The 24,775-nt window shown below is 36.8% G+C and overlaps 1 protein-coding gene across 5 annotated transcripts in view; it reads left to right on the top strand.

The window, feature by feature from the left end:
* Positions 1–24,775, top strand: part of ATP13A3 (ATPase 13A3) — a 61,266-nt gene that overhangs the window by 26,645 nt on the left and 9,846 nt on the right. For all 5 annotated transcript variants that reach the window (XR_005107180.1, XM_037406348.1, XM_037406351.1 and 2 more), the window contains exons 7-32: positions 2,715–2,795; positions 4,437–4,506; positions 5,365–5,499; positions 6,268–6,340; positions 7,071–7,202; positions 8,234–8,413; positions 11,361–11,518; positions 12,176–12,364; positions 13,286–13,347; positions 13,894–14,044; positions 14,498–14,614; positions 15,639–15,656; positions 15,744–15,897; positions 15,984–16,104; positions 17,311–17,435; positions 18,365–18,543; positions 19,006–19,128; positions 19,212–19,291; positions 19,967–20,009; positions 20,111–20,220; positions 21,071–21,167; positions 22,032–22,104; positions 22,913–23,090; positions 23,741–23,928; positions 24,378–24,466; positions 24,640–24,720. Coding sequence is in view for 4 of the 5 variants with exons in the window: in XM_037406348.1 (XP_037262245.1) it covers positions 2,715–2,795; positions 4,437–4,506; positions 5,365–5,499; positions 6,268–6,340; positions 7,071–7,202; positions 8,234–8,413; positions 11,361–11,518; positions 12,176–12,364; positions 13,286–13,347; positions 13,894–14,044; positions 14,498–14,614; positions 15,639–15,656; positions 15,744–15,897; positions 15,984–16,104; positions 17,311–17,435; positions 18,365–18,543; positions 19,006–19,128; positions 19,212–19,291; positions 19,967–20,009; positions 20,111–20,220; positions 21,071–21,167; positions 22,032–22,104; positions 22,913–23,090; positions 23,741–23,928; positions 24,378–24,466; positions 24,640–24,720 (3,007 nt within the window). In the remaining variant the exon portion in view is untranslated. The remainder of the gene's footprint in view (positions 1–2,714; positions 2,796–4,436; positions 4,507–5,364; positions 5,500–6,267; positions 6,341–7,070; positions 7,203–8,233; positions 8,414–11,360; positions 11,519–12,175; positions 12,365–13,285; positions 13,348–13,893; positions 14,045–14,497; positions 14,615–15,638; positions 15,657–15,743; positions 15,898–15,983; positions 16,105–17,310; positions 17,436–18,364; positions 18,544–19,005; positions 19,129–19,211; positions 19,292–19,966; positions 20,010–20,110; positions 20,221–21,070; positions 21,168–22,031; positions 22,105–22,912; positions 23,091–23,740; positions 23,929–24,377; positions 24,467–24,639; positions 24,721–24,775) is intronic.

The raw sequence follows: 24,775 nt of genomic DNA on the forward strand, positions 1-24,775 counted from the left end.
AATTTAAAGAAATGATCATAATACAAGCAGTTACAAACCTGAGCACTCCTCTGGAAGGGTGTAAATCTGTCAGTTCATACATCAGTAATTAAAAACATAAGCATTTTTTATGTTAAGCCTCCCTTGAATCACAGTCTTACAGGTAGTGACGCTTGTCATTTTGCATTACAGGGTCTTGTTTCCATGCTTGTAGTGTTGCTAATTTAAACTGTTCAGGGGGAATATTTCCCATAGATGAGATTAAAAAAAAGACACAAACCTAAATTTTCATGCTAAGAACAGGTATGGGAAAAAAAATCATATGACTCCATGTGTTTAGAAAAAATGTTGTTCCTTAGCATTAAAGCAGTGACTTGAAAATTGGCATTTGTTGGCTGTTTGACTGTGCCTTTTGATGTTCTTGAGATAACTCAGCCAATTTATAAGCCCTGGAAAAATCTCAGATATGCCTGTGAAGTTATGTGAGCATTTATTCAATTGCATTCTTGCTGATATGCCAAACTTTCATTTGTTTGATGTATTAGCAATGACTGAGCCTGACCACTTGTTCAGTCAGGTACTGTAGCTGGGCTGCACGCCATTATTTAGCAATTGGATAATAAACAGGAGAAACAGCTGGATTGAGACATATCCAATACTGGCAGAGTACTAAGTCACTTTTGCACAAGGTCAGATAAGAATGAGTTTGCTATAACTGTTGCCTAAAAAAGTGAAAATTGTGTATGATCATGTAGTGAAGTACTAGGTACCACCTGCAAGGTAACAGCTGAACTAAGGAATGATGAATATTTTGAAAAAGTGTCTTAAAAATTTGTCCTTAACAGAGATACTTCTTAATCTGCTCTTCAGTTTATGTAAAAAACAGAAATTGGTATTAGGTAGTAACATGGTTGAGAATCAAGTTAGTATTTGTAAAGAGGTGGTATACGAGACTGAAGGCTTACTTTGTTTCCTGCTTTTTTTCTTTTATTATAGTATAATCCGTAAGGCAAGCAACACAGCTATAGTTGTGATATAAGCACAATACTGCATCATGAAGATAGATTCACTCAGTGCAGTTCATTATGCAGGTATCCAGAGACAGAACAGGTTGATCACATAATTAAAGACTTAGAATAATACAGAAGGAAGGCAAATAAAGTTTTCTTGGACCACTAATTCGGTTATGAGAACTTGAGTTTCATATCATTGTTCTTTTTATAATAATGTAATACTAAGGTCACTGTTTTAAACACAGGAAATGCAAGTGTAATTGTTCTTAAACTAAATCAGACTTGGTCGCACAGCCAAAGAGGATGCAACTTTGACCTTCTATGTCTGTTTGTTTTAGCTAGTGTCAACTGAACCTCTGAGTGAGTTGATGAGTGCTTTATGTAATAAACTGTGTGCATGCAGGGATTTTTTTAAATGCCCTGGGAATTCACTACTGTAACAGTACTGTAAAAGGCAGATAACATCCTGCGAGAAGCTTTGTCTTGCGTGGACATTACACACATAGGTATTCATGTTTACATACGAAGTACTTAGTGTTAGGGACCCTTCTTAAGCCCACTGTTACATTCCTTTTCATGCAGGAAAAGAAAAATCGGGTAATTTGGGATAGAGTGGGATGAAAGGCACAGTTATTAACAGAGAATTGTATATTTATTCATCTAAATATCATAATTTTAAAATCCTTGAACTAGAAAAATTTTAGAGCAGCCTAAACCTGTGGCCAGATTAATACATTAGCAATTTCACCTTCTGTTCTTTTATGAGATGCTGGTGGAAACATGAGCCTAGCATTGGCAATAGTGGAGATGTTTAAAGCTTTCCCTGCATTCTAGAGATTTTCATGTATGCACAAGGAGGTTTTTTTCACTGGGTCAACGGAATCATTTTTGGTAGATAACTTAATAGATACCCGATGTGAAAAAAGACTTGTGTTGAATAGTGCTGGCTTTGTCATGTCATCTGTGAAAGCCTTTTGGAAGGTAGTGATGTTTGTTTGCCTGTGCATCCAAAGTCTGTCCGCTAGAAAACGCCTGGATATTGGGCATGGTAGGTCTGATTTACTGAGTCTGATAGTTGAAATGATCCTGTAGCTGTAGACATAGTGATGTTACAGGTGTGCTTGCTAATCTGCAGATCTTCTAAATCAGAGCATTTGCTTTCACAGCAGTTGGAAAAGTCCTGTGAAGATGAGTCTTCCAGTGATAAGGAAGTACTTAAAATGTAGACTGTACTTTACTTAGTCATGGATAAAATTTGATACCAAGATGCTGCAAAATAGCTTCAGTATAGATTTGGTAAATTGATTAATAATTGTTTCCAAAATGCTTCCATTGCTAGAGACAAATGATGATAATTTGAAGAAATATTAATCCATATTGATTTCATATAATGTTCATATAATGCTTTATAAACTTACTTTTTAGAGGCCTTTGAATACGCGTTATGCTAGTATTTAACTTAATTTTTAAGTATAGCTCCATTTTGACTGAAATAGTTATGACTGTCCTGAGTAAGATGTGTCAAGGAGGGAACTGCTTTTAACATCTCATTGGTATCTGCAGTTGTGACAAAAATAGCTAGAAAAACAGTAATCCGTAGACTTTGCTCTTTTATAATTCAGTGTAGCTCTTGGCAAAGACCTAGCTCTTCTGAGTTACTGAATACTTAATTTTAAATATCAGGTTTCTTAAATAACTCATTGACTTTTTTCCTTTACTTAGAGGCCTAGATGAATCTACATTCTGTTCTTCAATTCATAACGAACACAGCAGAGGACTGACAAAGGGAATGCATGAATACAGGTAACACTACAGTATTTGAGGGAAGAATGGTTTTTGTTCCAATACTGGTGCAAACTAGAAGACAGTTGAGTGGTTAGTGTTTACAGACAGGCTCTTACACTTCCTCCGAAGAAGGCTGTTAACGTATGAAGTTCTTGTTAACTGTACTTGAGTAGGAACTAGATTCTTGATATTGTGTTGACTGACTTTTCTCAAACTACACTGACCATGGGAAGTGGAACTGTTGCTTAAAGTAATTCAGAATGTATCTCTGAATATTATTCCTTCCATATAACTCGCTTTTAAATGACATAAATGTTACCATAACATATTGTCATTATTGAAGGGTGTGTATGGGTTCAGAGGCAAATAAACCGATTTTCAGTGGAAAAGTCCATCAAGGGTTCTTTAGCTGGAAAGCTGGTCATTTGTCTCAAGCTGCAGATTGTTGAAGGCTTGAAGGGAACGCTGAGGGAGATCACTCTGCTGCTTGTTTTCTTTCACATCCTTGGTTAATGGTCATTGTGAGAGAGGGGATAGTGTGCTAGATGGATAATAAGGAATATTGGATGCCAGAGAGCAGCACACCTAGCCTAAACTGTAACTGATTTCTTCTTTTAGGAAGATCAGGCTGAAACTTCCCAGGTCTCAGGACTTTGGCTTTAATTCTAAAAGCTTAGTTAGTATCACTGGTGTGTCCCGTAACTTGCTTGGGTCTGTCTCTGGCTGGTTGGGGCTAAATGCATTCCCCACTTTTTCTTTTAATTTTGGTTGGCAAGAAATAACTGGGGGAAAATATATTAATTTTGTAACATACTATTTTAGACTAATAGTGTAGATATGCCTCTCGAGGGACACAGCTGAAGTGCATAGTTAGAGAGGAACTTAGTCTAGAAAAAAACCTTTAAAATGTAACTGGAATGGAACATAGTTCAGGGCTTTATTCTCAAATGTGAACAGCAAGCTGGAATATTTATTGTGAAATTGTAGATATGTACTTAATTACGGGTGTTCTGATTTGTTGATACACTACCCAAACTTGCATTCCTGGCTGGCTTTTTGCAAATGAGACTTAGAGTTTAAAATACAGAAGCATCTGCTTGCTTATCATTCCATTTTCTGTCATTTTGTGTCTTTTCCTGCAGTAGAAGCTTTTCCTTAAGAACATCTGTTAAGGGTCTCTTCATGTCAATGTCATTTAACCAGCTCGGATCCCATCAGAGATTAGTTTCTTGTCCCCCCTTTCATGATTTGCCTTTCTTCATGCTAAGAATAAAACTAAGATACATGACCATTAAAATAGTGTCTTACTGCAGGGTAAGAGTTAATACTTGTTTGAGCTTAAGTTAATGAGAACCCCATGCTGGCTTTCAGAATGACATGTTTAATAACATTGGACCTATACAGAGTTTACAGGGAAATCTTACTATGAAAGAACCTAACATTAAGTTATAAATTGAAGTATAAAGTAATTATCTTTGTATTGGAATATCTCCCTAGGTAAATGTTTTCTAATAAACACCTTTTGAAACAATATGATAAATAAAAGGGGCCACTGATTAACTATTATATTATACTTTCTCATACTAATGGAATTTGAAGTCAGTAAGATTTCTAATAAAAATTTTAACTGTCTTCATATTTTTCTTTTTTTTGATTCAGAAAAGCATTCTATGGAGTAAATGAAATTGCTGTGAAAGTGCCTTCCATTTTTAAGCTTCTGATTAAGGAGGTAAGATCTTTACTTTAACAAATTAAAAAAAGAGTATATAATTAAAAGTTACTTTAAGTACAATGGCTATTGGACTGATCTTCAGATAGTAACATAAACCAGAAACCTTCCCCCAGAGCCCAGCACTATAAAGCAAAATGGTATGGACCTTTATTTTTGAGCTCTCCAAACTTCAGAGGCCTTAGCTGTAAGGTTTTCAGAGCTCATAACCTGGTGCCTTAGCGAGGATGTTAGAAAATGTGTCAGAATTCTTTGAGAGGGTATGCATCTTATTTTTTGTTGTTAATTTCAAACGTAAAATGACTGTGTTCTCCATGATCAGCCCAGGGATTATACATTACAGCATTATGCATCAAATCAAGTCTGTTCTTGCATATACTTCTGTTGGATTTGTTTAATTTTCCTTGTGTCAGGTGGATTTGAATAATTAACTTGTTACCTGTGTGCTGTAATAACGCATGATAGGAACGTGAACAAAGAAACTCTCCAGCCTAAACTAATGGAGTGAGAACTTGAGGTGTCAGTGCATTTATTAATAAGAAGTAGATATAACATCCAAATTAATTTAAGAATTGGAACTTACGTGTATCAGATGTTCCTATCATTTTGCTTTGAGATATATAGGAAAATGCACGCAGTCTTAGAAGTATGTATTCTTGTATTATTTTAGTGAGAACTGTGCTTTTGAGGGGTTGAGGAAGTAGTGAAGAAGAGGGATCAGTTTAGCAAAACAAACAAAATGTATAAAGAATTGAAAGCTTTATCTCCTCCATGGAGGGAGGAGGATGACTGACTCTTTTCTGACGGAGAATACATGCGACCTTTTGGTGTAACTTTAATGTTCTGTCATTCTTCTAGGTTCTCAACCCTTTTTACATTTTTCAGTTGTTCAGTGTGATATTGTGGATCACTGATGAATATCACTACTATGCATTAGCAATTGTGATCATGTCTGTAATATCCATTGTTAGCTCACTCTACACCATTAGAAAGGTAAGTTCAAAGAAAACAGATGAATCTATTCAGCTTTTTACTGATGGGTTTATTTTGATGTGAAATTGCCTGCAAATCTTTCAGAATTTCAGAGGTATACAGATAGAATATCGTTACGGTTTCCCTCTGAGCTGAAAGAATTTGAATTTACAGTTCTCTTTGAGACCCTTCTCTGCTGATTTTCCATACTGTTGATCAGTATGGAAAATACTTCAATAAGATCTGGACACAAGTTTATGTACAAAGTTGTATTGACAGTAGTGATTCCATCTTACGTTATTTTCTTCTGTTTGAAAAAGTACAACAGAACTGAGTGCCAGCCAAGTGTGTGGATTGTTAAATTGGTGGTGCTTCTTTCTCTGTAGACTTTGCTGTAGCTGATGGAAGTCATAGCAATTACTCTTAAATGGCAATCTCTGAATCCAGACCAGAGACAAAAAAACCCCTTACTTACCCAGATTCATGCAACTACTGCACTTTTTACTTATGTATGTTAATGACCAAATGTATCTGTAACATTTTATGTGTCAGTGTATAGTTGCTTCCAGTAAAAAAAAAAAAAGTAGGAACCTGTACAGGTTGATGCACTCAAACTTTTATTTGCCCATAAGTTTCTTAAACTATGTTCAAGAGAATGTTTCGAGTAACATTTTGTTGTAAAAGAACATTAGTAAAGAATTTCATGACCTCTACCTGAAGAGACTGAAGGTGCGTTTAGAAAACAACAGGCTGTGCTTCTAATAATGAACTGTTTTCTCCCCTTTGCAGCAATATGTTATGTTACATGACATGGTAGCAGCTCACAGCATTGTAAGGGTTTCTGTCTGCAGAGGAAATCAAGGTAAATCTCACAGGCAGTCTGGAAGTTTAAATTGTTCATTAAGTGTGAGTGTAAAGTCATTGTGCATCTGGGTTTTCTTTGACCAGCTTGAAATGCTTGCATTATTTAGCAAAATTGCATGGGAAATGGAGAAGTTGCAAAGTGGAACTTAGGATAGTCATCTGTTCAGGATTATCCTTCTAGTTTCAAGGTTTGTTCTAGGTTAGGTGCTTGGCCTGCTCCTGTTTCTCATTATCTACCAATCTAGATACATAACTGTTATTGTAGTTTCTCTCTTAGCTTAAAGATGTGCATGCGTTTGGTTTCCATTGCAATTTATTACCCAGGAGGGGCTGCAAATTGATTTCTGGACTTTTGCTCGTTTGGATACTGCAGTAGTTGAAGATGGTTAGGTTATGGTGTGTGATACTGTTTTGTAAGACATGCGTTTGTATTGGACTCGTGTCTTTATGCCGAAGTCATACTGTAGTTAATTGTTATTATCTTTTGTACAAGCCTGATCAATTTATTATTATGAACTATAGCCATGTGCTCTAGAGTTTAATCTGTGATGGAATTGGGCTTATCAATGACTTTTTCTGTATCTTTTAGAAAACTTTTCATAATGCCATTAATAAAATGGAGTATAATTGTAATTGTCACCACCTGGGTCTTTGCTCATGAGGATTTTTATCAGGTTTTGTAGATGGTGGCTATTTGCAGGTAAACTTGTTTGTGTTTTAACACTCAGAAACAGAAGAAATCCTTTCCACTGACCTTGTGCCTGGAGATACCATGTTGATTCCATCTAATGGGACAATTATGCCCTGTGATGCAGTACTTCTTAGTGGTACTTGCATTGTAAATGAAAGTATGTTAACAGGTAAAGTAAACTTGATACAGTATTGCGTGGCTAAACATACCGGTTTGTAGCTGTGTGCATGCTTGACTTGCAGTACATTCTAGCAGAAGTGGATATGCTTATTTTGCTTGAAATGTGGATGTTCTTGCAATTACAGATACTTCTAAGTACATACTTAAGTACTTGTGTTTTATTTATCTGCAACAGCTACCTGGTACTGCTTAGGCAACTCCAAAAATGAGTGATGGTTTCTTGCTGAAAAGCTTTCTTCTTGACAGTTTGTCTTCCTGCCTCTTGACTTGGTGTTCTCAGTGCAAATTGAGTTCTGCAGTGTGTTTCTTCAGAAAGCTTTTCCCTAAGCTTTTTAGCTGTTTCCAAGAATGAAGGTAGTGAGTGGAGTGTTCTGCTGTATTTAAAAACAGAAATTATCTCAAGTTGTGCCTGCATACTCTGAAACTAGGGACCTGATGTATTTGAAGGACAGCTTCACTGAACAGGATGGAGTTTTTGTTATTCCTAGGACAATCTGTCCAAACTGGCAGCATTTAGAAAATTGTAGTTCAAAGAATGTGTGTTTTATCATGTTCAATTCTTTGAATGTGCTTGAGCTTCTTGCTGCTGTTAGCAACTGATAAAGATCGATTGCAGCCCTAGCTTGAGTGTACTCAGCCACCAAAGGAGCTGAGAATAATATTCTTCAGCTTCTAGTTTTTCTGAGTAAGGATCAGGTGATGGTGATGCCTTGCAGCAGAAGGAAGCTTGTCCTGTTTTCTTTAATGAACTCTATTTTACATCAATGTGATTTGAAGTAAGAGGCACAAAAGCTGTATTGGTGAATAAAGAATAGAGTTAAATAAGATTTGGATAAGAAATCTGGTGAGCTGAGGCTAATTAGGTGCGTCTACCTAATAACGTACTGAAAGGAAGATGACTTCTTCCATAAGTCTGCCTTTGTGCTGATCAAGTGAGTTTATATTGTTCTGTTTGAAGCTGTGAAGGAGAAAATGTCTGTTCTTATTTGATCTTGTTTAGATACTCTTTTTCCATTTAAGGTGAAAGTGTTCCTGTCACAAAGATTAATCTACCAAATCCTTCAGAATATCCGAAAGCAATGGGAGATGAAATATACAGCCCAGAAGTGCATAAACGACATACTTTGTTCTGTGGAACCAATGTCATTCAAACCCGTTTTTATACTGGAGAATTGGTCAAAGCTCTAGTAGTAAGAACAGGTATCATACAACTGTTAAGTGTGTTGCTTGTTAACATGCTGCTCGCTTCTGTAGGTGTATGTCAACTGATACTTTGGAGTATTGTGTTGAGTGTTGCTAAACTTGGATAAATGAGTACAACCCAAAGAATTTGATAAATGTCTTTAAACCAGTAATAGGACTAGATAGTGGCCTGGAGAGTATCAATTGGCAAGCAAGAAAATGGGTCAGTCTTTAGCATCAATTTAAAACTTAATCTGAATGCATTTTCAGATCCTTTAGATGTCTTCTGCTGTGTGTTGGTTAATCTATATATGCCTCTCTGAAAGGTTTGGCATACCGTTGGATTGTAGGGGAGTAGTGGGGAGTGGGTTATTTTAGTGGAGTCATTGGCAATGTCTTTTCTCTTGCCCATAGTTTTGTCAAAGCACATAACATTTGCTTAAAAAATGTGTTTGATGTAGCCCTTTCTACAGCAGTCCTTACTTACGTGTTAAAGGTGTGGTTTTAGATAATACAGATGTTTTATTAAAAACAGACGAGTGTAGTTGCGGGATACTGCTTTACAAAAATGATCTTAAGAAAACCACCACAAAATAGGTGAATGTAAGCTATAATCCAGGCTGTAATAAAATTTGTTAGAATAAATTTGACTACATTGACTAGAATACTGCTTAAAGCAAGCTTTCCAGCAAGTAACTTCATCCTAATCAGCAGCCTCTTTCTCTAATGTCATCACCTTCTATTAGTCTGTTTTAGCAGTAACGTTCTGGGGTTTTTTTGTTAAATTCATTAAATGTCTTTCTAGTTGTTTTTTTTTTTCCCCAAAGAAAAATATTTCTCTTCCCTTGAACAGATCTCCCCTTTAATAATATCCATCTCAACTTCTGTTTCTTAAATAAGAAAGTTTGTGCCCAGCCTGATGTGTATATACAGATAGATGGTTCAGAACAGCAACAGAAATGAACTGCTGAAGACTTGCTACTTCTGCTCTGTGGGAAGAATAATGCTTTTTTAAAAATCTGAAACCATGGTCTTGAAATTTGACAAGGAGAATTGTAATTGCTTCCAACACACTGAGCCTTACTGCCCTGCCATCTGAAGTACTTTTCTAATTTGCTCTTTGCCCATGACAGGGCAGTTAGCTCCTATGTTGTAAACAGGATGAATTTGGCTTTGTGGACTTTGTTCAGATTTTATGTATGGGCAAGTACTCTTGTCTGCTATGACTATATGTAGAGAGAGGAGCAAAAGGATACAAAATCCTCTGTGTTCTCCTGTTTGGTTTACAGGGACATCTTTTAGACAAGTAGGGAATTTCCCACTCCACAGAGCTGGTTAGATGTCACAGCACTTGTAGCTTCCTGCTCCTAAGGTGTTTGATAGCAAGAATTAATTTGTTTCTAGTGAGATAAGTAAAAATCCCTCCGTCTAAGGGAGGGGGATACCACAAAATTGAAGGTACTAGAGAATTTAGTCCTTAAAAGAATTCTAAGAGAGCAGAACTCCATATGGTTGTGTGCAAAGACATGTAGTCTTAATCTTGTTATATATCATGATATGAGATTGATCTGCTGGGACTGTATTGACAGTTTAACGTGACAGTGTAACAAGCCTTTAACATGAAATGTTTGATGTTACAGCTGAAACACACATAAAATACTGATGAACTAAATTATTTTTTGTTGGTTTTTTGTTGGTTGTTTTTTTTCTCCTCCTGAAACTCAGTTCATAGATATGTTAATGTGTCTGTCATTGTGGCTCCTATTGTAATTCTAAAGAATTCCAAACTGGTAATTTATTTTTTTTTTTTTTTAGCAAACAGAAGCGTGCACTAGAGCTATCTGTCCAGTGTGTTCTCTCAAGACACCACATGAGGTTTTAATTTATTGTTTTACCCTGCTGTGTTCTAGCCTATGTGGCACAGAACATTCTGCAAAACCATTAAAAACGAAAACAAAACTAAATTAGTTCTGATATATTTTTTTTTTTGACTGCTGTGTAGAATTACAAAGGATTCATGGCTAAATACTTGAGTACATACTGACACGCTGAGCTTCTCTGAACAGGCTCATGGTTTGTATTCTGCAGTAGCAAAATCAAAGCCTGGAGGCTTCACGCCTTGTTCCACTTGTGACGAACTTAGCCTCTTGAAGGCTGATGCAATAGCTTCTTCATTCTGGTAGAATCCTGAATGCCAGATATCGGTGTGGAAAGCTTAACCTTTGCTGTGATGGCTTGCAGACGGAGAAGCTGTTAAGGAGCTGTGACTAATGCCAGCAGACCTGACACTGATATTGAGGTTGTAGTAATAGACGCTGAAGTCTAAGCAGATACCAAATGTTTTGGACACACAAAATTTGTGTTGGCGTCTTCACATACTGAGGCAAAGGTTCAAGGAGGATCTCAGGGTTGTTTGACTCTTAAGACTCTATATAAAGTCTAGTCTCCTAGTTTAGGTGTCAAAATGCAATCAAGAGGTAGGTTTCTCCAAAACGTGACTGTGCACTGCAGTTTTTTCCTGCCTTTTCCTTTCTGGCTGTCAAGGGAGTTTACAGAGGCTTGCTGTTTGAGTACTTATGGTTGGACTCTGAATAATTCATTTGCTTTTTGCAAGGACTGGCTTAACTAGACAACTAATGAACATACCCACTCGCTCTGCACTTTGAGGGACAAAATGTAATACAACAAACTCTTCCAGGCCAAATCATTTGAGGATTTAGTGCTGCTGTAGAAGAAAGGTTCGTTTGCATCAGCTGCATGTCCTTGCCGTGGGAGAGAAGTGCTTAGTCTGATGTGCATATACATTTTTGAAGCACCTTAATTACAGTATTGCAAAACATCTGTTACTGTGTATTGAGAGTCTTAATGAAATGAGTAGCTTAAGGGTTTCATTGAGGTTTTAAATATATTTGGATAGCTTTGCTCTTGTTTATACTTTTAATAACTTACTCCTTTTGATTTCTAGGCTTTAGTACTGCTAAAGGACAGCTTGTTCGTTCCATACTATATCCCAAGCCAACTGATTTTAAACTCTACAGAGATGCCTATTTGTTTCTCCTGTCTCTGGTGGTGGTGGCAGGCATTGGGTTTCTTTACACGGTTGTCAATAGCATCTTAAATGAGGTATGTTTTCATTTCTGGTCCACAACTGCCATATTTTAGAAAACTGTTGGTCGCAATTTCCAACACACTTCAGATGATAAGAAACAATTCGTATTTAAGTGAAAATGTCTTTGCTTTATTTTATGTCAACGGAATGAGAAAGGCAAACTTGCCGAGAACAAAATTCAGCAGAGGAGTGGAATTTGAATATACTACGGTGAAATTTGAGTTTATCTCAATTTCTACTGACCCAGTTATTAGACTTTTATCTTTATTATATCTAAGATTACCATCTGACTGATACCTAGTTGGAAGAAATAGGATAACAGCACATCTAAAGCATGCTGCAGGCAAAAAAATCCTTACCAAGAAATTGATAACTGATTAATGGTAGTTTTTTTTCTCTCAAAAAATTTTGCGTTATTCAGTAACTGTGTTGAAGTAATGCATTTGCAGGGGAAATAGTGAAAACTTGAAGTTATGGGTGGTGGATAATTTAGGACTGGATTATTGTGGTTGCTGATGGTGGGTGAAGATTATGCTAGGTTTCTGGGCAATCCAGAACATGCTGTACTGGAGAAAGCAATGTGTGGATTTTGCTTATGGTTACACGTTTGAGTGGGATAGTGAATCCTTAAGTAGTGAGTTCTTGTTCATTAGCTCTGATCTTTATTGCAGGTTCCGGCTCATACCATCATCATTGAGTCTCTTGACATTATCACTATCACAGTGCCTCCAGCGCTCCCTGCTGCCATGACTGCTGGCATCGTTTATGCACAAAGAAGGTTGAAAAAAATTGGTATCTTCTGCATCAGCCCACAAAGGATAAATATTTGTGGCCAGCTCAATCTTGTGTGTTTTGATAAGGTTAGGTGAATTTTGAAACTTTGTGTTGCCACATGGAGTGGTGTTGCATTATATGTGGGAATTCACACAGACTGGCAGCTACAGGAAAATTCATTGCTTTTGTATAAATTAGATAATTTATGTCCGGTTAGCTTCCAAGTATTCAGTGTTTACTACCTGTAATGCACTTAATTCTGTCTGTTCTAAAAAGTTGTTAAAATACAGAGCTGTTTTATCGTCTCAAGACTCTAAAGTACTAACTTACTATTGGCACCCCTGAAGGTGAGAATTGGGGTCTGTTAAGAGTTTTATTTAGTACCCAGGCTTGTGGAAGATTGAAGTGTGAGGTCAGACTTGTTTCTCATTTTCATTTATTTCAATGAAAAGCCAAACCAGCATATTTTGTTGTTATTCCTTAACAGGGACATTAGTGGAAGACAGTAATGCCACTAGCCAGAATCGTTTGCTTGTATCTAATTCTTAAATAAAATTTATTTTCCTCCTTAGATTTCTATCTGAAATCTTAAGTACCTCCACAAAATTTGTGGCTATCCTTATAAATATATTTCAGTTTTAGCTATGTAAGAAAGTAGTACTAAGGGTTTGGTACCTCTTTTCTGTTGCTCCCAACTCCTGAACATAGAGATGTTGAGCTGTCATCCTTGGAATTTAAGGGTCTGTTTCATTTCTCCTGTCTCCAAGGAGAGGCATGACTGCTTTGAATGGTTTAAGTTATTTAACAGAGTTGGAACTTATTACTAGCAAAAAGCAAGGTAGATACTCTATTTCCTGTCCTGAAGTCTTGATTTTTAGATGAAAACAAAAAAAAGTGTATTGTTCAGGTGTAATTTGGTTAATTAACTGTTAATTTTTGCTGTGTCTCAGGATAACTAGTTTCTGAAAGCTTTTTCTTCTTGCCATGCCCCTTGGTTTATTTTGCAGACTGGCACACTTACTGAGGATGGCTTGGATCTTTGGGGAATTCAACGGGTGGAAAATGCTCGGTAAGGAAAAGCTCAGGGCTGATAGAAAATATAATACTTAGTTATGCTTTAACAGCTTCAGCAGAATAGAGTAGAAAATTCAATGTGAGCTCATGTATGTTTGCATTTCTGTAATGAGCTGTAAGAATGCAACTGAAAATATGGTTTAGGTGTAATGAAAGTCATAACTCTTACACAGCTGAGGTGGAATTTAATTTGTAAAGCCTGAGACCTCATTAGGTTCACACTGCAGAAATGCTGAAGTACAGCATGTTTCCTTAATCCTAAGTGATGACTTTTGGGGCTGCTAAAGTACAAAGTGACAAGAGGACTCTGTCTAGTTTGATTCCTTATATAGTGAATTAACACAGTTTTTGAAGGAGACGGAAGTTGTGACTGTTTCTGAAGATTCCAGCCCAGAGTCTTAGTCTATTTGCTGTGATGTGTGAAAATACAAGTGAAGAGACTTGTGCAGTCAATTTTCTTCTGCTAATCTAAACAAACCTTTTGAATTGGCTCATAATAAATAATTATAGTGCTAAGTATATTATTACTTCATTGTTTTAGTTTCCTTTTGCCGGAAGAGAGGGCTTGCAGTGAGAGCTTGCTGAAGTCTGAGTTTGTTGCTTGCATGGCAACTTGTCATTCCCTTACAAAAATTGAAGGGGTACTTTCGGGGGATCCGCTTGATTTGAAGATGTTTGAAGCGATAGGATGGGTAAGTGTGTGCTTGTTTCAAGAGGTGCAACGTTTTTAAGGTCGGTAATTTGAGATTTCCTACACTGTTACGTGCAAGATAAGCTATTATACGCTGTAACTGTAAAACGGTGGGCTTTTGATAACGCCTGTGTGTCAAAGGAAGTCTTAATATGAAAATGTTCCTAAAATGTGTTCAGTGCAACAGTTTATAGAACTGAAGGGATCTGAAGAGCTAATTTACGTCTTTCTGATGCGTGTTGCAAAGTGTCAATGCATAGAATAAATGTGTAAAATAGTGAAGTGGATCTTAAGTTAATTGCTAAATTAAGACATTTAATTCTCACAGGAAATCCTGTTCAGAAAGATCATTGCACTTTGGGCTGACTTCCAAGCCTGTTTATTTTCTGAAAATTACATTATGAGAAGATCAAAGTTAATGAAAGTATAAATTAGTTGCTTATTTTTAATACAGATTTTAGAAGAAGCAACTGAAGAAGAAACAGCCCTTCATAATCGAATTATGCCGACAGTGGTTCGACCTTCAAAACAACTTCTCCCAGAATCTAAGCAAGCAACAAATCAAGAAATGGTATAAAAATTCAAACCAATTATTTGAGTTAAAGTAGTCCTTCGTATTAAACACACACATTTTGCCGTATGCTGTGGTTCTAGCTGATATAATTCAAACAGGATCAAACCTGTGTGGTTTGTGATGGCAAAGAGGGAAAACATGTTTAAACTGTTGTTGAAGGTAGTGATTCAGTATATGCCACTTTAAAGGTGAGCAGACTGATTGTCAGCTTTACCCTTATGGACTGGTTATGAAGTGCTGTAATGCTTTTTGAGCTTACACATTTTAATATTACCCAATTGTCATTACCCAATTCTTACTGTGGTAATGAAGTGCTTAGGTGTGCTAATGTCACTGCATGGCATGGAATTCTTGCCACCATTGTACCTTAGAGATGTGTGCTTTAAGTGCCAAGTTAAAACCAAAATGTACTTGGCAGATTTAACATTTTCTTCTGTCTGCATTTTGAAGCATTTTTTAATACTTCAGGAGGGAATATTTAAGCATGTGACTGTAAAACCAGACTATCCAGATCAGTGTAGTGGGAGGGTATAGCAAGCTTGTTCCTCTGTATGTCTCTTATTCTGTAGTAGATAGAAGTGTCTTTTTTTGTTCAGAACTCCATGTAATGCACAGCAGTAATTACTGTGTAGTTAGCTTGACACGTGAACATTCTCGAAACTTATTACATGACTTTTTAAAAAATACGTACTTAATAATCATGGCCTTATTCTCAAATACCATAGCACTTTAATCATTTACATAGCTAAACAGACACAGGTTGGACTGAAAGGTCTTGCAAATTCTAATCGAGGAATCAAGCTCTGAAGTTCTACTGTCTCTCACTGAAAGTAAAGGATACTAAACAGATGCAGTATATTTGTATTCAGCTTTTATGAAATCCATTGCAAATACAATGTGAATTTATATTGAGTGCTGTGTAGATTAATTTACTGATTTATGTTTAAATAGTTTGTAGCTGAAAAATACTTAAAAATGAATATTTACAGTAAATGTATTATTTTTTTTTTCTTTTTTTTAGGAGCTGTTTGAGCTTCCGGTATGTATGCTTTTTCAATTAAGCATGTACCTGTTTTCTTAGAATGTATATAGGTGTAACCCTTTTCTTCCTTCCTGTATGACACAGACCAGTTATGAAATTGGAATTGTGCGCCAGTTTCCATTTTCTTCAGTTCTGCAACGTATGTGTGTAATAGCGAGAGTTCTAGGGGAGAAGAGAATGGATGCTTATATGAAAGGTGCCCCTGAAGTGATTGCCAGCTTGTGTAAGCAGGAAACAGGTAAAGGAACAAACTATTCTTATTTATTGTGTAGCTCACCTGTAATCTGAATAATTTTAATAACTCTAAACTTGACCTCTTTAAAGTTCCTGTTGACTTTGAGTGTGTCCTGGAAGAATACACTAAGCAGGGCTTCCGAGTTATCGCTCTTGCTCACAGAAAACTGGAGTCTAAGCTTACATGGCACAAAGTCCAGACTATTAATAGGTAAGAGTGACTTCACTTTTTTAATGAGTAACAAGCTTTAAAAGGAGCATGCTTTCAATTAATTATGCAATGTTTATTTTTGTTTTAATCAGTTACTACTCTTCTTTAGCTTTCTTCTCTCTTGACATATGTAGTTCTGTGCATTCTTTATTTGTACCCTGGACAATACAAAGAAATGTAAGATACATAAGTTTTTCTGCAATAATGTGAATTATGAGGAACATCTTTAAGCTTGAAATGAACTACAATATTAATTTCTTATGGTGTTTATTTTATGCTAATGTGGCAGGAAACCTCATTTGATTTCTTTGGTATTTGAACATACTTCTATCATCTGTGTCTATTAAAGATATTAGCCCACAGTGGAAAGTCTCCTGTGCATGTTTGATATAGTTTCTTCATCTGCTATAGATAGCATGTCCATTTTCTCATTGCAAAGCTTGTCAGAAAGGTTTGGAAGGCAGAAAGGTTTCTTCCTTTAAAGAGTAGTATTTCCTGTTAATTGTTTTTCAGCTGGTCCTAGTTTTATAGATAATGCTATCTTTTCCATTGTGTTTGAAAGTGTAGCATCGCTATGAAAATGCCAGTTTTGACTCTTCTTTTGTATCAGCTCTGTGTACAAGATGAACTTTTTGCAAAGCAGTACAAAGAGTAATGGGTTTTCCAATTTCAAGTGTAAAAATCTACAGTAGCAGTAAAATACTCAAGACCTGTAAATACGCTGACTTTCATGTAAACCAAAATTAATTAGTTGCTTTATTTAATTGGCTAATGTCTGTTAATCTTGCTAGCCTTGGTTAACACAACTTGGTACTTGTATGTTAAGTATTAGCTAATTTGGAAACTGAAGATGTGCATTCTGAACAAATCTTAAAATTTGGCTGTGAATGCAGTTAGCTTTAGAGCATATTTTCCTAGCTGTAAGCTTTTTGAGAATGTGATTTCTTTTAGAAAGCGTTCTTGTGGAAAAAACTAAAAATTGTGCTTGAGCGGAAACATTTTGTTATACTGGTGTTCAATTAAAAGAAGGGAAATAAGTATAAATTATTATATATAATCTTGGGTCCTTTTTTATAAAGCAAATCCTTTACTTTTTGTGGTTAAAAATAAACATCTCCCTTTGATAAACAGAAAATCAGGCTTTTTAAGCTACATCTAATAATTCTAATTCTTCCAGTGTTCTCTTCCTTGCCTCCTTTTCTACAGAGATGCTATTGAAAGCAACATGGATTTTATGGGGTTAATTATAATGCAAAACAAGCTGAAGCAAGAAACCCCTGCTGTACTTGAAGATTTGCATAAAGCCAACATTCGCACCGTCATGGTTACAGGTTGGCATCTAAACATTCATACTCAAAAAAATAAAAATCCATCTCTTTTTGGTCTTTAATTACAGTGTATGAAGTCAATTTTTAGTGTCAGTAGGCTGGGATTACACTGTATTTATAGCGAGAGGGAAGTTTAGAAACTATTGTGAGAATATGCAGACACCAATCTCTTTCTTGGATAAAAGTTGGTTTGGTAAGTCAGAGATCAGAAACCAGTATAGGGCTTAACTCTACTTCATAGCTTCCTCTCCCCGATTCCATGCACAGGTTACTTTATACTGAATTGAAGGCTGAAAAACCTAAGAGGTCTTCCAGGTCAAACTAGATCAAGGTCCTGGTCTAATATTATGCCTGATCCTGCTTTGAGCAGGAGATTGGACTAGGTGACCTCCTGAGGGTCCCTACCATTTTGAATTATAAGTAATTTTTTATTTTTTTTTTTTTAGGGGAGGGTGGTAAGAATGGCTTAGCTAGCCTGCTTACAGGGACGTATCTATGCTCAGTGTTTTCCATGCAATATGTGTGCTTGCTTTTTAAATCAGTTATTGCAACTTTGGAATAATGTTTTGATAGGTTTGCAATACAACTTAGTGTTTGCATGTTCTGTGACCATGTTTAAAAAGCGGTATTATAAATGGCTGCATGTTTTCTGCCTGATTTTCAATATATACTAAGATCTGGTCAATAAGAATCTAGATCTTTATGGCTGGAAGAAGCATATGGAGTTTCTAGTGATGTTAGTGCCGAGGAGGTGTTTAATGGGCTAGGCTTTGAATTTTGTCTGTAGGCTTGGCTTGCCCCAAGGTTGTTACTGGTATGTTAGGCAGTCCTAGTTTCAAACTGGCTTTGTTGGTTTTGTCTTACATGGAGTATCAGTATACACTATTGATCCTTTTCTAACTGAAACCTTTTTAAATGCAATTGTTTAACAGGGGATAACATGTTAACTGCTATCTCTGTGGCCAGAGACTGTGGAATGATTCTACCTCAGGATAAGGTCATTATTGCTGAAGCACTACCTCCAAAGGATGGACAGGCTGCCAGGATCAACTGGCATTATGCAGATACCCTTGCAAAATGCACTAGTTCATCACCAGCCATAAACTCAGAGGTAATACAAACATTATTATGTTCTTAAAGTGTAAGCAGTTAGTTTTACTGTTGAGTTTCTTTCTTTTTATCTTATTCCATTAAATAGAAAATCTGCTGTTAAATGTCAAATCAGAATTGATGTACTTGTTAACTTTCAGATCTTAAAACACCAGAGTAGTAAAACAGCTGGGGGAGATAGTCTTTCAACTGTGATACAACATTTGACATGTTAGTGGTGCAGGAGGCAGGGTTTTTTCCCCCACATTTCAATCTCTTAAGACTGCTCTAGCTGCTTGCAGTTGAAACATTAAACTGTATTTTCTTAATAGTGTTTTCATTGTATGAGGTTTTTTTCAAGTAACATTCTTAGAAACCTCCTCTACTGTGAGATCTGTGGGATTACTCCTCTGAGTATTAGCTTGAAATTACAAGGTATCTGTGTAAATACATTACAGCTAGAGTGTTAAACTGCTTTTGATAGGATATTCCAGTTAAATTGGTCCATGAAAGCCTTGAGGATCTCCAGATGACCAAATACCATTTTGCAATGAATGGAAAGTCATTTGCAGTGATTCTGGAGCATTTTCAGGACCTGGTACCCAAGGTGAGCATTTTACTTGAGTATGGGCACTTTTGATGGTGAACAGACTTTGCCCTGTGAGCATTAAGAGATCTTCTGTCTTCCAGCTTGTGTTACATGGCACTGTGTTTGCTCGCATGGCGCCTGATCAGAAAACTCAGTTGGTGGAAGCTTTACAAAATGTAGAGTAAGTATTTGCTTAAGCATAGAAAGCCGGGAGGGTTGACTGAGTGGTGCAATAGGAAGAAAAAATTGTGTATGCTGTTAGCTGTTTTACCAGATGAAAAGGCTGGGCTAATGTAACATCCCCGAGTTGGTAAATCAGCCTGTTAGCTGAGCAGGAATGAGAGTAGTACCATCTGCTGGCTAGTTGTAAAAGTTTCAGACTTTTCATGAAGTTATAAATAATGAATAACTAAACTGACTAACATGTTTTATAAATCTGGTTGCTTGGCTTAATAAACAAATGCACCAAATGTCTTTTGTATATTACAGAAGTACTATTAACTGGGTGACTTCTGTTCATACATGGTCAGTATACTACTGTATGGTGTCAGGCCTTGTAGCTATGCAAGACAGACAAAAGTCTGTCTGCCTAAAGCAAAGACGCTTTAGACCATCTTGGAATGATAGAGGGCTGATAAACATGATTGGTTTGGCTGACCTGGCCAAGTCATGTTACTTTTCTGTCCACTTCCTTGTATGTATAGTGGCAACAGTAATTGCTTTTAGCATTAACAGTCACTCATTACTATGCAAACCCTGAATAAGTCAAATAATGTAGAAGTATTTAATGAAATAAGCTAAACAGACTATGGTTAGGGAATGGTTCAGAATGCTGACATCTGTTTGGTTTTTATAGTTACTATGTGGGCATGTGTGGAGATGGAGCAAATGACTGTGGCGTAAGTATATTTTTATTTTCCATACAAAACTGTTCAGTTATGTTTTACAGCTGAAAGCAGGTTTTAAAATGCGCTCTTTCTATTTCAACATTAACTGGCAGGCACTGAAGAGGGCACATGGTGGTATATCTTTGTCTGAACTTGAGGCTTCTGTGGCATCACCGTTCACTTCCAGGACACCTAGTATTTCCTGTGTGCCAAAGCTGATCAGGTAATGCCACTCACTGTGAACTTAACTGCATCTGTGTAACTCCTTTTGCCTACCCTATACTAGTATATGTTTGATGCTGTAGGAGGCCAGTTTGAACTAAAGAACAAGCCGTACATTTTTAGTAGTTCTGCTTCTTTAATGAAGGTACTTTGAGCAAAGTCTTGCCATAGAATGATGTAGTATTTTGTTACAAACCCTTTTGTCCATGTAAAGTTAATTTTTTTAGAGTGTGAGCAAGCTTCTACATGTTCATATTTAATTTGATGTCTTTGTGACTCTACTAGTTTCCATAAAGGCTGTGTGTAATTGGAAGCAGTAAAACTCTCCAGATAACTGCTCAGCAGCGTACAGAGTAGAAAACAAATTTTCTAAATAGGGTTTGACCAATTTTTGCTTATAGAATTGGAAGTTGGGTAGTAATTTTGGATAAAGGTCAGCCAGAGAAGAATCTAGTTAAGTCTGTGTGGAACTAATGAGGTAATGCGTAATTGGAAACATTTCTGAAGTCAGCAGCTCTGTGGCTGACTGCATGTTTGTTCAATCTGTGTAGTAAACTAGTGCTTCATCGATGCTTTTTCAAGCAGACCTGCATTTTAAAACCTTCCTTGGAAAACCACATAAAGTCCAAAGAACACTGAAGTCTGGTGGCAGCTCAGTTCAGAAGGCATGCTCACGACTCTGATGTACTTGACAGTGTACCGTTGCAACCCCTTTCTCTCTGTATTTCTTCAGCCTAATGTCCCTCGAAGGCTTTGGTGATGTGTTTAATTGCAGCTAACATTTTGCTAAGCAGAATTTAACTGCTTGCACAGGAAGCTTTCCAGTTACATGCTTGCATTTGTTTTAACAGGGAAGGCCGTGCTGCTTTAATAACTTCCTTCTGTGTATTTAAGTTCATGGCATTATACAGCATTATCCAGTACATCAGTGTTACTCTGCTATATTCTGTAAGTATCCTGAGATTTGAAAATGGATAGATATTGAATATAAATTGTTCCAAGTCTTTTTTGGGTATGCAACACCTGCATTCTAAAAAGTGTCTTTGGACTAAAAGTATTGTGAGTATTCTTTCAATTTTTTTTTTTTAATATTAACTGTATGAAAAACATGGGAGTATCGATTTTTAAAGAGGCAATAACTAATGCCTATGGATAGAAAGTCTCTACAGTGTGAAGTCCAAAAAAGCATATCAATGGAACAGAAATACAGTTTTCAATTGTTTAAAAAACATCAGCATTTAAAAATAGCCTAACTGTATTTAAAGGGCAATGCATTCCTTTTATGTAAGGATTGAAAGAGAGCAGCTTGCAAGTACTGAGTTAGGAGGGAGAAAAAAAAAGAAAGCCAAGTGAGGTGTTTCCTATTAATATGATTGGATTTGCAATATGGCATGTGGTAGAAATCCTGTCTTTTTTAATTTGCATTCAGAGTTAATCATGGAAAGTACTAAAGGACCTTGGCATTTCTGTATGACTACATAGTAAAGCTATGGTGTTTAGAGAACTGTGGGCCTAAGCTATTATTTCATTGGTTTGTAAGATTCAGTAATGTAAGTTTGATTACAAACAAATTTCAATTACAAATAGCTTATGCATCTTGAAACTGAAGTGGTTTCATACCTTGATACTTCAGGAATTGGACCTGTGAATTGTAGAGTAGTCAAGACCCCTGCAGATAAAGGAACACAGTTTGCCAAGAGACTGTCTTGTTTACAGGGTGATAATTAAAGAATTAATGCCATAGGAGTGTCACTGTAAGACGTTTCTTGGTATGAAGAGATTACCAATGTTTCAAGTGTGTTTTTTGTCTAGATCCTGAGCAATTTGGGAGATTTCCAGTTTCTCTTCATTGATTTGGCAATCATTTTGGTGGTTGTCTTCACTAGTAAGTATTGTGTTGAATTACTACTGCTGGCTTCTATGAAGCAGTTTTTGTTTGGTCAGTTTTTGTTTAACACCTTATTAGGTGCTCTTTGGAGTAAGCTAAGCACTGTGACATACAGTTGGGATGTTACACCTACTACAGTATATGCATTAAAAAAACCAAACACTGTGTACCGAGATAGATTCATCTGAAGCCTGTGAAATGCCCTCATACAAAAAGCAGGTTGTGGGCGTGATCATAGAAAACTAGTTCTTCACGGTACAGGAAGTGGTAAATCTGTACTGACACAAGGAAACTGTTTTTGGAATCAAAACGGGAGTTGTTCCAGTATCATCTTTCTCAAGTGTTTTGATTTCTTGCATTTTTAGTTGAATTTCTGTCCAGAAAATGTTATACTCTGAAACTATTACCTAGTGAAGTACTTGATTCCACAGAATTCCATTTTCAAGTTTAGTAGAAGCTGCTGCTTTGGAGCAGTGGCAGACCAAAACTGAGGAGACGAGCTGTAAGCCCTTGTGCCAGACAAAGGGAATTTGGCCAGACACTACTAATTCCTCAAGTCTCATGGCTTCTATTATTGTCCCCTGCTGTCCTGTGCTGCTGCTGGGGGTGACCAGCCTGTGGAAGGCACTGTGGCATTCTTCTAGTGCAGTATAATCTTTTCAAGGTGGTTTCACACTTGCAATTCTGGACTAATTTTTAAAGTGTTGTCATGAGCAAGCCATTCTAATTCTGCAGAATGTGAACAGGGTAACTCTCGAAAACCATAATGATGTAATGTGTCATTTGTTTTTCTTTCTCTTTCCAGTGAGTCTGAACCCTGCTTGGAAGGAGCTTGTTGCGCGAAGGCCTCCATCAGGTCTTATCTCAGGTCCACTTCTGTGTTCCGTTTTGTCTCAGATCGTCATCTGCCTTGCTTTCCAAACCTTTGGGTTTTTTTGGGTGAAACAGCAGTCCTGGTATGAGCCTTGGACAATGGAATCTGAGTAAGTGTTTCAGTGGCTCCATGCAGGACCCAGTAATGACTGGGAAGCTACAGACAGTAACTGCTCTCTTCTTTACTGACCCGCTTTGGGGACTTTGTAAATAAAGCTTCTGTGTGGCGGCTTGTTAGTCTACTGGGTTTTTTTGTGAAAAGCTTACTAAATACATAGGAGTTACCCAATGGCTGAAATACAAAACTGGGTCAGAGCCACACCGCAAGGTCTGAAGACTCCATAACTTTGGGACAGTTGAGATCAAAATTTCTAATTAATGGTTAAGATCTATTTTAACTCTTCTATATTGTAAAGGTTTTTTCCTGTTAGAGTTCCAGTAAGTCAAATTCATATTTCTGAAAAAGAAGAGGTGTTTTAATCCTTTTTTTAGATAGCAATGTTTTTTTACATGTGTGTCTGCAGTGATAGTTTCTAAACAATTGATGTAGTGAACTTATAAGCAGAAAGCATAAAAAGTTAAAGTTCAGAAATCACGAAAATTGCTACCTCCCTGACACAGTTTCATTTCTTACTACCTGTTTTCAAAGATAGGATTTTTTGCTACTGTAGTAATTTGTTCTGTCGCTACTTTTCTTAGTAAGTAGGCCTTGTTTGCTTCTTCTCCTTAACGCAGTGTTAAATGTTATTTTATGTTGTAGTGCATGTAATGTATTGGATGCCACAAACACCAGCTCTGCGCGCCATGGGAATGAGACTCTTCATGATGAACATTACATTAAAAATTATGAAAACACAACTTTGTTTTTTATATCCAGCTTTCAGTACCTCATAGTGGCAATTGTCTTTTCTAAAGGAAAGCCCTTTAGACAACCATGCTACAAAAACTGTGAGTCTTTTCTTACTATATACGGGTCGAAATTAGACTCTTAGTAACTGAGCCTTTGTTTATCCATGGCTCGCTTACAACTCCTTTGTCCCACTTCAGCAGTAGTAGTGTTACTAGGAGAATGTAGTATAGTTATTCTCTGGTAATCGGAGATAGAAATATGGAAGTGTTGAACTGTATGGAGATATTTGTGCTAATAGTTGCTTTGTTTGTAGAAGTATATGTATATATACATTTCAGCTCTGCAAGTGAGCCAGTGAGAAGCTAAGTCTGGCAGTCTGTCTCTGTATGGCGATCAGCACACCTTGTATCGTCAAAATCTGCCTAGAAGGGTTTTAGAGGGAGAAAAGAGGTTATTGCAAGGGGTAACGAACCCGTGATACATGGAAAAACTGTCTAAAACTGATTGTGAGATGGTCCAATTAAAATATTTTTTTATTCTTTTACAGTTCTGTTTGTTGTATCTGTGATAGTTCTTTATGTCTTCATATTTTTCATCTTGTTGCATCCCGTTGAATCTATTGACACATTTCTTGAGGTAAGATTCAGCTGATATGCAGGTGTCTGTACTTCCTAGGATAACCGATGGGCTGCCTTTTGGGGAAGCTTGACTCCCTTTAGAGCTTTGCGGGGGGGAGGGAGAATTTTTAACTGTTGGATGTGTGTTACTTAATTTGTGTGTTGCTAATCTCTGGCAACTTTTTCTCACAGCTCGTGTGTGTGCCATATGAGTGGCGCCTAAGAATTCTCTTCATTGTTATTCTCAATGCAATTGTGTCTGTGCTGATGGAGGTAAGAAATTAAAGTGGAAAAAAATGCTTGTCTGTTAAATTTTTCAGGGTACATG

The sequence above is a fragment of the Falco rusticolus genome, chromosome 13 (genome assembly GCF_015220075.1).
Source record: "Falco rusticolus isolate bFalRus1 chromosome 13, bFalRus1.pri, whole genome shotgun sequence".
In the NCBI taxonomy this organism is placed as follows: Eukaryota; Metazoa; Chordata; class Aves; order Falconiformes; family Falconidae; genus Falco; species Falco rusticolus.